We start from the raw sequence: 14,154 nt of genomic DNA, 5'->3' as shown, positions 1-14,154 counted from the left end.
ATTTTGCCCGTCACTCTACCTCCCTTTCTTAACTAAAGGTCGGGCATTTCTGTAAAAATCCTTCACTTCCACAGTTCCACTGGTGTAAATGGATCGGGTGAACGTGATTCGGAAATGGAGTCTTATAGGATCCGGATATGTTGTGAGAGCGGTTTCGGGTTCACCATGCGAACCTTTACTGGATCCAGATTTGGATCAGAAGTTGAATCGGATGCACGTTATGGGTCAGGACCAATTCCAAAAACGTTGGCAGCTCTTGCACTTAAAAACATGATAAAGAATGGAAGATTCAGAGCCGATTTACGTTGTCAATTTCCAAGTAAAATTTGGACTCCTTCCATTCCATGGATATAGATCCATTTGGTTAGAATTGGATTCCAATCTATCCTTTGTCTTTGTTCTTGTTGGTAGAGGTTAGATAAGGACTTGAATCTAAAAGTTTGAAAGACAAGAAGTGATTTTCATAAATAATGTTATTTAGAAGATGATTATAAATGGTTAAGCCCTTTTAACTTGTTAATTGAAGGAGCAAGAGGATTACAATGTGCTATGCGGATAAACACAAAGATTTGCCTCGGAAAAATTTTTCGCTTTTGGGGTTCTGAGTTGTGTTAGTGCCAGTTGAATGCCAATGTATGTCAGCTAGCACAATACTCTCGTTCCATTTTAAGCATTTCATGGATAAGTACGCACAGCTTAATGCAATCCCAACCGACCAGCTAAGCTATACTTTTTGGTGCAGTTTAGCTCTTGAATGTTTTTAGCGTTTTTTGCTTTTTTTTTTAAACATTAACTTGGTTTTATCTATTAGAGAAGCAAAATTTGTTATTTTACAACATGTACCTAATTTTTAAACAAAAAACAATTCATCACTGATCAAAAGTTAACAAATATGTGCTGAACGTTTTGAGACGCTAATTATTCAATTAATAAAGCAATACCAATAATGGGCAACAAGTAGCCGGACAAACAAAATGGATGGAACTCATTAATTAGTTTTTTTTTTATTTCATTTATAAACCCATAAAGTTTAATCACTAGGTGCATATTTATATATGAAGCATGAGGGATCTTTAGATCTGGGACATCTCCAAGGAGTAAATTCGTTTATGACTTGGTATACTTTAATTGCTTTTGGGGAGTTTATCATGTGTGGACTTCCTGAAATGCAAGCTTACTAGACGGGCTAATTTATTATATGTCGCATTTTTTAGAAAAGTACAATTAAATGCACCTCTCCCTGGCCCTTCTGATTGACAAATGTCCTGATATTTACAAATAAAAAATAGGCTTGCACTCAAGAAAAAGTATTTTTGCAAGTGTCATTAACCAGAATTCAGATTTATTTTCACTGGGTTTAAAGCAATTTTAAAATGAAGTCCCTTTTGGTCTTATTAAAGTTACAATGCCCAGAAGAGTCACGAGTGCATGAGTAAGAACACATAGAAACCTCTCATGAGATTGCATATCAAATGTCTATATATTTACCAAAAACCTCTAGTAATTGTAAACCCTATAATAAAGGCAGACATGCTTTAGAAGTTTAAGATACTTTAATTGTTTCAAAAGCTAATCACTATATATATATATATATATATATATAAAGAAAATTGGATGGTGATCTAGTTTTTTAGAATCGTCAAGCCATCTAATCTACACCATTCGATCCAGCAATGTTGGCATTTTCATCATCTAATATTAACTTGCATCTTTTTCTCCTTGTTTTTTCTTTCAACTATCCACTTAATTTAAATGAAAGGCCTTAATTAGATAACTGGGTGAATTTAAATAACCAGCGTTCACACACATATATATATATATATATGAAATGCCTTAATTAGATAGTTGGGTAAATTTAAATAACCAGCGTCCATTTATATATATATATATATATATATATATATAAAAGAGGAAGAGAAAGGATGGTCATGAATAAAGTGTGAGTTATGGCTTCTTGACGAAGCTTTCATTTTCATTTATAGGCCACGAAGACCCAAACTAATTAACGATGACTTCAGAATGGAAGAGGTTGACGACAAGGCGAACATGTAATAAATAACAAATATTGGGATTCTCCAAATGATTATTGATTAATTGGTCTTTGCTAAATGCTGAAACTTCATGGTGCCCGATATTAACTTTTTTCTGTAAAAATCTTAAATGTTCTGACAACTTAAAAATACACCAAAAGATTAGGCAATAATTGAAAAAACATCCATATATAAAAAAATCCATAATTTTGTTTCAGTTTAGCCAACGTCAGCATTAATGAAAATGTACTATTTCACTAAAATAAAATATGACTGTATTTAATTTTGCAAATCCATATAGTTTTTTTGTTGTGTGTCTTTCTAATATATGCGCAGCTTATTTTGATATTAATAGAAAAAAAAAAACAACGGACGTGGGTAACAGAAACTAGTAACATGAAAATTTGTTTATATAAAGCATTTTGGTGACTTTATCTAATTGTTCCAACTTGGGTCGATTGTGTTAAATTGTGTTACTGATTATTGCCAAGTATTAGGGTGTTATAGAATTTTCCACAAAACACTCGAAAAAAAAAATATAAAGACAGCAAGGGATATAACAAATAAAAAACTAATAATGCTGATATTTTTTCCTTAAAAAACAATGGTAATGGAAAAAAGACAACCTTGCTACGGAAGACCAGTTGCCATTTTAGAAAGTTATGGCTCAGTCGATCGTCAAATACGACACAAAGGCATGGAGCAACCTGCGAAAAGTTGATGCAAATACAGTAGGGTGGCAAATGTGTTATCTGTAGATCAGCTCAGTCGATCGTCAAATACGACTTAAAGGCATGGAACAACCAACCAAAACTACCGCTGCCCCATTAGGGCCCCTTTGATGTCAAACCATATTCATGCGATTTCCACCACAGACACATGTTCAAGTTTGTAATCCTCAATTTCTACTTAAAATTTTGAAGTTAACCACGATAACATATCCACTTCTCTAGAATATTGAGGGTTAAGATCAGATAAAATACTGTTCCTGAAAACCAGTGAACAGAATGTAATGGAAGATCATGTTTTTGTCCCTTGTTCTCCTTTCCTAAACCACTGATTTGGACACTAAAAGTCATGCTGAAATAGGCCATCATGACCATGGTCTTGTTTTCGTGCTTGACATATTAAACTCCTGATGATATTCCATGCCACTGAAAAATTTGGTCCTATCACATGGCCCGATTGTTGAATGCGCTACGTCCAGCTTGAATGCACTAAACCTGATCCACTTTGGTGCACTGAGGAAGCCCTTGTTTGGGCTCAGTCTTAATGCTGCCAAGTGCTTCCATTAATACTGCCAGTTTAGTGGTAAATGAGTCCCCTGCAGAACTGGCATCTTGTGGAGGAACTTCTGGGGAACCCCTTTTCACCAGCTCTGACTTTTATTGAGAATTTAGCAAGAGGAGAAAAGAGCAAAACAGATATTTTATTCCTGCAGCTTCAAGCAGTATCTGACATTTGCAGTGCTCTAAATGAGGGCTTGGAAGTGCAAACAGGCACACAAGTGCATGAGCTATGCAGGTGCGAGAAAACGCATGTCGCACATTCTTTTACAAATGATTGAAGCAGCTTCAACCAGCTCTGGTACTTTACACGAAGAGGCCTTTAGACTGGCAGTTTGAACATGTTTACTTTTCAGCGCATCACCTCATAAGCTCTTGCTTTATATGAATTGCAGGATTGCAATATAGGGACTCCTGCAGCGCAGGATAAGGAGGCTCTTAAGAAGGAAAAAGAAAAACCTCAATGCTGAAATAATGTTTTATATCATGGAATAGATAAGGAATTTGATCAGTACCACATGGGAACCTTACCTGAATAACCTGGCAAAATCAGTGACTTGCAACAAGTGAACACACCATGGTCTGATCTAGTTCAGATCAATTGGTAGATGGGATGCCCATGTAAGGCTCCACTAGTTTCGGGTTGATTCATCTCATAATTTTGCAATAAAGGACAAATTTCTTAAAGGTAATTGTGGGGAAGCAAGCAGTGTGCATAAATCTTGCTCATGTCATGTGCAGAAAAGTCGCAATTGGCCCAATAAAAAGACTTTCAAGAGTTGAATTCATGTGTCCAGTATAACTTTCAAAATTGAGCTCATGCAACTTGTGATGTGGCTTTTTAAATAACCTATACTCTGTAATCACAAATATTTAAATGAAATTTGTGTACAAGAGCAGCATGATCCCCTATTCATGCTTACCAAAAGAGTGAAAATAGAGTGGGAGAGAGAGAGAGAGAGAGAGAGAGAGAGAGAGAGAGAGAGAGAGAGAGAGAGAGAGATTCACCTGTGTGGTATTAGGGAGAATGGTACTTGCGAGTTCTTCATCGATGGAGACCTGTAGTGGGGGCATCCTACTCATGATCCCTGGTGTCCCACTCATGCTTCACACATTTACACAGGACCATTCCACGTCAAAGTCAGAGATAACATATAAAAACAGAATTCAGTAAACAAAAAACTGATGCTTAGGAGTTAGGACATACTCATCCAGGATGGCAGCAATATTGCTCCTGGTACGACAGAAAAGATCAATATTATCCTGCACCTGAGCACAATTAAAGGAAACTCATGAAATACAATGCATTTCCATGGAGAGTTGACTGCATTATAACTTGAACAATTTAATAGTTTAGTGGAGTAATAAATGTTCACACGGTCTTCCCATCGCCAGAACAGTAACCAATTCTATGATGCTCAGTCGAAGAACATGCAATTAATATTTCATGAAACTTGCACCACCAAAAACTAGGTATGCATTAAGGCATCAATGTTCATAATAAAATGGAATATTATGGATTGATATCTGCAGCAGATACACCCAGATCACGTACCTTGTAAGCTTCCATATTGGCAGCAATTTGGTTAAACACTTGGACGTTTTCGTCCAAAAGATGTCTTGTTGTGCTAGTAACTGTTGAAGTCGTTGCTGCAGAAAGAGCATTGCTCCATAAATGCAATGAAACTGTTGGCACTGAATGATAAAATAAAAAGAAATAAAGAATCATAATATCCTGGACAGCATTTTGATGTTATCAAATCAAGAAGGGTAATCATATTGCTATAGTCACAGAAATGTTAGCTTTTGTAAAGGGAATTGACATAATACAGGGAAAAGTTGAAAGGGGCAGCAGCTTGAATCCACATGAAGAGATGTTAAAGATAAGCCAAGATACAAATAAAAAGAGGTTTCATAAAAACGACTCCAGCACAAAACTCAGTGTGTTTGTGTGTGTGTATGAGAGAAAGAGAGAGAGAGTATCTAACGGCACAAATAGAGGGATGTTTGATTTAACATAAACTTGCAACTTTCATGTTTGAGAACCAACTTTTCAGAAAAAGTAAATCACTAATCTCTTCTCATATGCATCAAGATAATAGACATTGAAAAGTATGCTTGGAAACAGGTCAGGGAACATGACTTACCTTGACACGATAAAGCATTATTATTGTCCATCTGATACACTGGAAAGGGATATGTAGCCAAGTTTGAATTTGGAAGAGGACATATGTTTGTCCTAGTAGAAGAATCCACCACCTTTTCCTGAATAATTACAGCTTGGTCAGATATTTGGAAACTCCATAAGTTGTTCACCTTCTGTATAAGTAATACAAAAGGAACATCTTTATGGATTCATTTATTCTAATCTGCATGAATTACACTTATGCTTGACTTGATTTGTGCAAATTCAATCTAGATTTGGCACATGCTAAAAGGGACAAAAAATATATGCTTTACGTAGCCAATAGACTATTTCCTATATGATAGTCAAAGCAAATTTTGCTGTGACTATGAAATATAAGTACCATCCTGCCCTATGTCACAGTGGTACGTGCCAGCTTGGACAGTATTTAATAGAACAGTGATTTTAGAGATAGCAATAGGTTAAAGTTTAAGCTCTTTACAAAAGCCTAACTGCAGTGATGTAATCACACAAAGCAGATAAGAGATATAGATAGTAGGAATACAAAGTTCATATGATAAACAACAAAAATAAGTGCAATTAAAGGACACACAAGAGCACAAATGGTATAAACTATAAACAATAAAGACTCCCATTAATAAGCATGCATGAATTGGACAACAAACCCGTCATATACACCTCAAAAAGGGGGATTGACTAAGAAAACTAAAAATACAAAGAAAAGAAAAAATAACATATCTGAAATGATGCACACAACGTGTGCCTTGTGTATATATAAGTGGCAAATGAGTAAAACCAGCCCCATTTTGGGACTTTTTTTTTGTCTTCACGCTCCCTAGGATCCACGAATCCTAAGGTCTGGAGGATAGTAGCTGTGTAGAGAGGTAAAATAAGGGAGGGAGAGAGAAAAAGTAGGTGAAAGAGAGAGAGAAAAAAGGCTGGTTGAGCCCAACCCTCCCTCCTTCCTAAAAATTATGGTGCCAAAAAATAGGAAATTGAGATCTTGGAGATGAAAGAGGTTTGGTGAACTTTGACAAGTGAAATTCAGAACAAGAGGCAAGTCTATGTTTCCTCTTTAAAAACTATTTCTTCTCAGTGAATCTATTTCAACATGCTTGATTCATGAACGGAGGAGCGATAGATGATAATGTCAGCTGATCTTGTCAAAAGGGTAGCTGCAACAAAGTAAAATGCAAGTAGGATGCAGGCTGATGCACCAAAATAGAAATAAATGCTCGAGCATGTTCATGGTGTGCTTGAGTATTCTTGTCCATAGTTGGGTGCATGTCAAAGTTAAATCTGAAAGGCCATCAAAACTACTTAGGTACACACAGGCTATATCGGTCATGATTACAGAATTAATATAGGTCAACACTTACAAAGTCTAATTTTCTCCTTTTCACATCACAAAATAAAGAAAAAAGATATATATATATATATATATATATAAATTATTATAATGTATGTATGTATGTATGTATATGTATGCCTCCAATTGAAAATTTGAACACAATAACTTTCCTTCTCTACTCTCTGAACAAAGTAAGAAACTGTAAATTGCTAATGGTTCATCGAAGAAACTGAAAATAGACCATTGTTTCTCTAATTCACAGAGTAATTTAATCCCTTTTAGAAGGTCTGATTGTTGTCCGAGCTAATAAAACAAATCTTTATAATGGTCTCTTTTTCCTTTTCCCTAGACAAATTGAGAAACCACAAAGGAAATTGTAGCTATACATCTTAATTATTATCCATTTAGACATACTAATCCTTAAATCTCTAAGTACAATATTCTTCCTTATCAATTGTCCATGGAAAAAAGTAACTCACAAGAAATCAACAATTGCCTACTCAAGTACTTGACAATTTACATTAGAAATTTCTTTCTTATTAACCCTAGCATAAACAATTTAATCCATTTCAGAAGTCTAGCTGTCAGCCTGGCAACGTATCAAATAAATCTTTAATGTTACCTTTCTTGAAGTGAACTTCAAAAAGATTTCATGTAATGCACCTTGTTAAGAATAGTTAAAACCGTTCAATTTAAAAGTGTGTGAGCACCATCCGCATTGGGAAGAAAACTCCTTCCCTTCCTCTGAAATCTCTCTCCAATCTCATGCACATACAATCAACACAAAGGGTGTCCCCTTTCTTGCACAAAGAAGTGAAAGGACATCGATGATATACCTAGTTGTATTTTCTCAGTTTATTCAAAATTTCAATTTTTTTTTTTCAAATCCAACACTATATGGCTGGTCAAACAGAGATTAGTTTCTTAGATCATCAGAATTGATATCTACCAAGGATTATCTGGTGATCCGAAAATAAATGTCTGAAAGCACATCAAAATTTCCAGACTAAAAATTTTTGAAGGAAAGATAACTTTTTAAATTAATAAAAGAATGAACAGCCTATATTTCCAACAAAGACGAACCATGTCAGACAAACCCTAGCCTTCTAAAGTAGGATGAGGGTTCAGGTCCCACCACCCAAGCACTTCCGCATTCACAGCTTCAACAGTGAGGTACTGAATATATTATATTGTTGAAATAAAGGGAAACTGTTTATGACAAGTGGTCTCAAGTTCAACTATGTCAATGTCACATTTACGTAAATTTTACACAAAAATTCAGGATGTTGAATAACCCCCCTTAACAATGTATACAATAATACCTTGCCAGGGGTAGCTCCAGATGCTCCACCTTTCATACTTCTAACAACACAATTTCTAGTTTTACTCAGATAATCCCATTGACTTTCGTCTTGGTAGCTTTGAACAATTTACACAATCAAGCCATGCTCTATTTAACTTGGAATAGGATGAAAACATATCCAGGATTCCAGTAGGAGGACATGAAAACAGTTGGGCCATCCAAAGCAACTTGGAAAAATTTCCAAACAGTACCGACAAAAATAAAACGAATAGCAATAGAAGAAAAGCTAGTCGTCTACCTTTCTATCTTTTAACTTCTTTCCAGCATAAGGGTCTTCTGGTTTCCTCCGCTTTCCACTTTCCTTCCTCTGCAAAAAATCAAATTTTATAACATGTCAATCATAAGAGTGTAACATAAAAAAAGGTGATTCCCTAAAATTTTCTAGCTATTTATTTGGAAAAAGAAAGAAAAGCATTGTCATGCAAAGTTGGAATGACACACATTTACAATTAACAATATCGTCCAACATTTGACTTTTAGGTAATCAAAATTTCAAACCAGGCATAAAGCCATAAACAAGATGCAAGATAATCAGTCTGGCAACAGAATCCACAATGGTCAAACTGCAGTCTCTTAAAAATTTAAAACATACATCTTTAGATCTATACCACGTGATGATAAAACATCTCTGATGGCTGATTTGTAAGGAGACATCCATGTGGACCAAGGAGTAAAAGAACAACAACAGAAAAATGACAACAATCAGATCCATATGCTGCTGGATGTTAACATTCTAGGAACAGAGTTATAACCCAATAAGTGTGTAGCTCACTGTGGTCCAATATGATATGCCTTGACATATTGTCCTCCATCAGGATACTGCAGTTCATGGTACTTAATTGTTGTGATCCTGTCACAACTTGGGTAAAACTATAAATGGAATGCCAGACTGGTAGGAACAAAACTTATACAAGTACAAAAATTTGAAGGCTAGTGTCAAAGAACTACTTATGTTGTCCGTTTCATGCATCAATCCGATAAAATGCCTTGCTTGATTGTGATCAATGCAGCACAGTGTGCAAGGCGCACCATGAGTCATAGTTTTGTCCAAACACAAGAAACGCACACCATGTATCATCCCACTATTTACAGTGTCTCTCTGTGAGTTCATCAGCTTCCCCATTAGACATAATTATGGTGCTATAATGACGAGAAATTTGTGGGATCCACGAAGACATGTCATGATAATTCCCTTACATGACATTATCTGTTTCTGGCCAACATACAGAAGAAGTCCCATGCTCCACTTGCTAGAGTTTCTCATTTGACATGTCTTACATTTGTTTCTGAAAAGTACAACTCATAAATTCTCAGATAGATATTTTTTTCTTCAGACTTTCTATTTCACATGCTCCTAAGATAAGCGGAAGTTTCAAAACTGCAACCCTAGAAAGAGTTACTGACCAGCCATTAGATGGATCAGAAATTTAAAGAAAGTCAAAAGGGAAAATAGAGGAAGGCGTCAGAAGGGGTGCCTAAGAAGCTAAGTACAATGCAAAAATCTTTTTGAAAATATAGCCAAAATGAGAACTTTAGAATTATGAGCTCATTGCACCTCCAAATGCTGATGACTTACAGGCAATCGACTGAAATATGGTAAGAACTACCAAGATTTTGCTATGCATAAAGGAAAACAGACACACACACAAAAGAAAAACAGAAAGAGGACTTACTGTCATCCAATGACACCTAAAAGCAACATCCCGGACAGTCTTATCTCGTAAGTCAGCAGCAATCTTAATGTACTTCATAATATTCGTTTCATCTGCATACCTGCGAAGAGAAAAAAAGAATACACAGTGAACATATCTACAAAAAACAAAATAAAAAAGGCAGAATAACAAAAGAGAACATGATCGAGCTCATGAAATGAAGTCGAAGAACTTGTATGCATGTGGACATAAATTTGGAAGCAACAGACGTCGTACGGAGTAACGAAAGGCTGAAACAGATGCTAAAATGGTATCCGATTCAAGAAACATGGCTGACTTGCATGCCGGAAGTGTCGACAGAGAGCAGATTCTAATAGTTGAATTGTGTTGTAGAAAGACTAACAGTAAAGAATACGGCAGGAACCATGACTTAACACATAGTATTGCAATTCAAGCAATAGATCTGTTAAACATGTTCACTAAAAGATGGCGAACACCAAAAGATATGTCAGAATTCACTTGAGCATGATGTGAACTTCCTAAAGTAAAAGGAAAAACCGAACGCCAGAAGAACCACAATGGCAAAGATTGAATCATCATAAGAATTAGAAAAAGAAAAGACAAGGTTTCGTAGATACGACAAAAGAAATAGAACATCACCATAATGAAGCGGAAAGAAACGGGGAAAGAAGTTGAGCGAGAGAGAAATAGAACACCACCATGATGAAGCGGGTAGAATGAGAGAGGGGGTGGGGGTGGAGAGAGAGAGAGAGAGAGAGAGAGAGAGAGAGAGAGAGAGAGAGAGAGAGAGAGAGAGAGAGAGAGAGAGAACTTGATTAGGCCTTCTTCCAGGACGACTTGTTCTTCAGGGGACCACTCCATGGCCAAAGAGGGTTCGCGCCTGAGCGTGCAGAAAACGTCACCGAAGCCTCCGGAGGAGTCGGGAGAAAGGATGCCGGCGGCAGAACTACTGGTAGCTCCGGAGTGGAAGGAGATGGCGTGGCTATTGAAAGCCGCGGGGGCCGGCACCAGCGTCCCCTGCTGGTGAAACCCCATGTTAGAATTCGTCGCCATTTCCCTCCACAAACCACTCCACCTTTCTCCTTACTTCCCCATGTTCACGCCCGTGCTTTTCCCACCAAAATTGAGAAAACAAAGAGGAAAAAAGAAATTCGGTACTTTGATCTGGAAAAAACAACCAGCAGAGGGAAGTTGGGGACAGCGGATTCACGCTCTTGGCATCTTTCCCTACATGAAAAACCGCCAACGAGAGAGAGACAGGAGGCTGCTAACGGTAAATGCAGAGAAGAGCACAAGCAACAGGGATACACATGTTCACCATCCAGCCGAGGAATTCAATAGATCTTCCTACTTCACTAAGTATCTAACCCCCAGGCCCTAGAGGGGGAGACAAAAAAAGAGTGACAAGCGTATTAGCAAGGGAGCGCAAATTCTTAGTGCGCAGAACACTGTCGACAGTTTGAGAGGGAGTGATTGCCAAGTGTTTAGCGGGAGAAACCCGTATACGCTTGGGCTACCCCTCTCGTATCGTAGAGAGAGAAAAGGAACGGTTGATTTGTTGGGGAGAGAGAGAGAGAGAAAAGCTGACGAAAAAGAAAGGAACAAAGGAGTCTAGCACATCTTGGAATTCAGCAACAGTGCAAATCCCAAGAGAGAGAAAGAGAGCATTGATGCCAATAATTGTGGAAAACCCCACCACCCACCACCCCTCCCCCACCCCAAGACGCAGCCCACCACTCCTCTGCCCCCCATAAAGCTAAAAGAAGAGGCTGGCGTGCCCAGGGACCATCTCTCTCCTTCTCTCTCTCTCTCTACAGAAACTTGGTCAGTTCGGGAGAGGGAAAGAAAGACTGATTAAAATATGATAAAAGAACAGCAGAATTAGATATTGCTGCCTTGGTTTAGCCAACTCCCAATTACGCACATGACACGAGACAGAGATTGGAAGTTTGAGAGAGATAGAGACGGGGAAGATGAGAATTTCTAAAGCTCTCGGCTTCAGCATGAGATGAAGAGGAAATCCGCAATCATCTGCTCGATCCCAGTAATTTCAGTTAACTCCTCTCATGTGGTGAGTCCTCAGAAGTGAAGTGAGCTTGGATTTGACGCTCCCAACACAAGCAAATCGAAGGAGCTAAAGAAGAAGATGGGATGCGCTGACCGACGAGCTTTGTCAGCCCCTATCCATAAACGCCCGACCACTTCTTTAATTAATAAAACCAGTTGTCTTCTTGTAAATAGAATACCATCCTTCTCCTTCCTCTTAACAACTAAGAAAGCAATAAATGGGCACGAGCCAATCTTTACGGCCTCTTTTGAAGTTTAACAAAAAGGCAGATGGCAGATGCTAACCTGTAAGAAGGCAGACATCATTGTCGAATGCGGTTCCAAGTCACTCCCCTGGCCCTGCCTCCCTTCCCATCTCTCTCACGTTATTATGTATGCATATAATCCTTATATATATATATATATATATATATGATTAATATAAATTAGTTATATAGACTACATTCATGTGATTGCCGGAATATAATGTAAGTAGGGGCAACTGTTACTTATCAAAATCTCATAGATATGGTACATATGTTTGCGTAGATTTACTTATAAATTCTCCCCATGAGCTATTAGTTCATATGCGTTTAGGCTCTCCCCAAAAAAGAAAAAAAAAATGTACCAAGATCTCTCATGATCTTAGCAAGTGACCACTAGTCAGCTAGTTATTGGTTCGAGTGGCATGAACATCACTCCCCATGCAAGCAAACAAAGTTTCTCGATGTGGGTGTGGTTTGTCCACATTAAAAATAAAAATAAGAAAGAGAAAGACAAATTTAATGTTGAAGAAATATATACATACATAAATGCGCCAATACATATCAGAAGAAAAACAAACATTGACCGGGGGGAGGATCTAATGCACGTAAAAAAACAAACAGTAACCTTCCAAACGATTAATTTAATACAGCACCACAAAAGGCGATCAGAAGCGTTGATTATGAACAATTAGTTTTCATATAGGACCAAGACGATTAACGATGTTAATTATTGGGATAAGAACATGCTTAAGAACATGTGGACCCTTTCCTCTTTTTTATATATAAATATTTTAAACGAGAATTGCCGACCATGTGGGAGGTTGGACCGATGCATCGAAAAATCCCACCTCCCTTGCATGTGCTGTTTACAACAATAATGACAAGCTAATCATATTAACTAAAGGTTTATATAATATATACGTATATATATGGCCTATTGTTTTTTAAACTGTCGCTTTATGCTGCCAATTAATGCATTGACCCTTCTTGAGATGGCTGCTTCTTGTGATTCGCGTCTCATCAACACCTGAACTTGTAGTTGGAGTTGGAGCTTTATTTGTTGCCTTGTGGGCTCACTCTAATGGCAGGATTCCGATGTCCGGGAAATTTTTTTTTTGGCAGTTTTCTGTTTTTTTTTATGTATTTGCGAATGTGCAACAGCATTTGGTTACCAATTCTTTAAATTTTTAATTGGAGGTGATTAGAAGGCTGGCTCCTTTCAAGGCAAAGCAGTTTGTTTTTGTTTTTTTGTTTTTTCTTAAGTTGCATTTGTTTAATGCGAGGGCTTTCTTGAACCGATGGTTCTGTCTTCTCTGCCCCTGCCCCCACAGCTAGGAAGACATGCCCACCCTTGGCCTCCCTCCCCTAGTCTCTTCCTCTCAAGGATACCTTCGCACACGCAGGTCTACAAGTTGTTTGTGAACTAAGCTGCTGAACATGAATTAATGGCTCATTCAACTCAAGTCACAGTGTAGTTGGTTGAATTATCGAGGTGGTAAGAGCTCGACCATCAATTAGATTTTGATGGGTATTATTCATTTCAATCGTAAAGGGTGGTAAGCATTATTCTCGAGTTGAAGAAAGTGACCACAATTTACCATGTTTCATCAACGCAGCTCTGTAACCAGAGATGACAGGAGGAGGAAGAAGGGTTGGAGGGGCTTCGAACTATCTCTTGGGTGGGCAGAGGGATTCCCTTCTGTTCACCAGAAATCACTTGTAAATGAATTAAAAAGAAATTTTTTTTTTGTAGACTAATTTAATTGTGGCCAAAGTGTTTCATATATGGGCCTCATATTTCTGTTTTTCTTGATAAAGGTTTTCGTTGTGTTAGATGGCACCTTTAAATGGCATTGTGGAGGCAAAAACATCCACTTGCCTCTCAAACCTTGTCTGAGGTCAAAACTAAGTTTGTGAAAAATTTAATTTTGATAAAATGGTTGTCAAAAGCCAGTGAATACCCTAATTTCCCTCAAAATTTTCACAAAAAATG

At 37.5% G+C, this 14,154-nt stretch overlaps 1 protein-coding gene across 2 annotated transcripts; it reads right to left on the bottom strand.

Annotated features, from left to right (window-relative positions):
- Positions 1–2,916: 2,916 nt before the first annotated feature.
- Positions 2,917–11,542, bottom strand: LOC116261139 (uncharacterized). Of its 2 annotated transcripts, none has more exons than XM_031639768.2 (8): positions 10,661–11,542; positions 9,850–9,949; positions 8,415–8,483; positions 5,464–5,581; positions 4,872–5,011; positions 4,524–4,585; positions 4,325–4,421; positions 2,917–3,730 (listed from the first exon to the last, which is right to left on the bottom strand). In XM_031639768.2, exons 1-8 carry the CDS (start codon positions 10,900–10,902, stop codon positions 3,677–3,679), a joined length of 882 nt encoding a protein of 293 aa, XP_031495628.1. In that variant the 5' UTR covers positions 10,903–11,542; the 3' UTR covers positions 2,917–3,676. The 2 variants fall into 2 exon arrangements, with proteins under 2 accessions (XP_031495628.1, XP_031495629.1); XM_031639769.2 differs by having other exon boundaries at positions 4,872–4,966.
- Positions 11,543–14,154: the final 2,612 nt, after the last annotated feature.

The sequence above is a fragment of the Nymphaea colorata genome, chromosome 9 (genome assembly GCF_008831285.2).
Source record: "Nymphaea colorata isolate Beijing-Zhang1983 chromosome 9, ASM883128v2, whole genome shotgun sequence".
NCBI classification, from domain to species: domain Eukaryota; kingdom Viridiplantae; phylum Streptophyta; class Magnoliopsida; order Nymphaeales; family Nymphaeaceae; genus Nymphaea; species Nymphaea colorata.
Note: the sequence above shows the minus strand (reverse complement) of the source record. Positions and strands in the feature narration are given on the sequence as shown.

Bases quoted from the DNA above. Each gene is read 5' to 3' on its own strand.
- LOC116261139 (XM_031639768.2), bottom strand. From the start codon at position 10,902: ATGGCGACGAATTCTAACATGGGGTTTCACCAGCAGGGGACGCTGGTG. The intron at 9,950-10,660 runs GTTCTCTCTCTC...TTCTCTTCGCAG, and splicing joins CTGGAAGAAGGCCTAATCAA to GTATGCAGATGAAACGAATA. The intron at 8,484-9,849 runs GTAAGTCCTCTT...GATTTTTTGCAG, and splicing joins TTAGGTGTCATTGGATGACA to AGGAAGGAAAGTGGAAAGCG.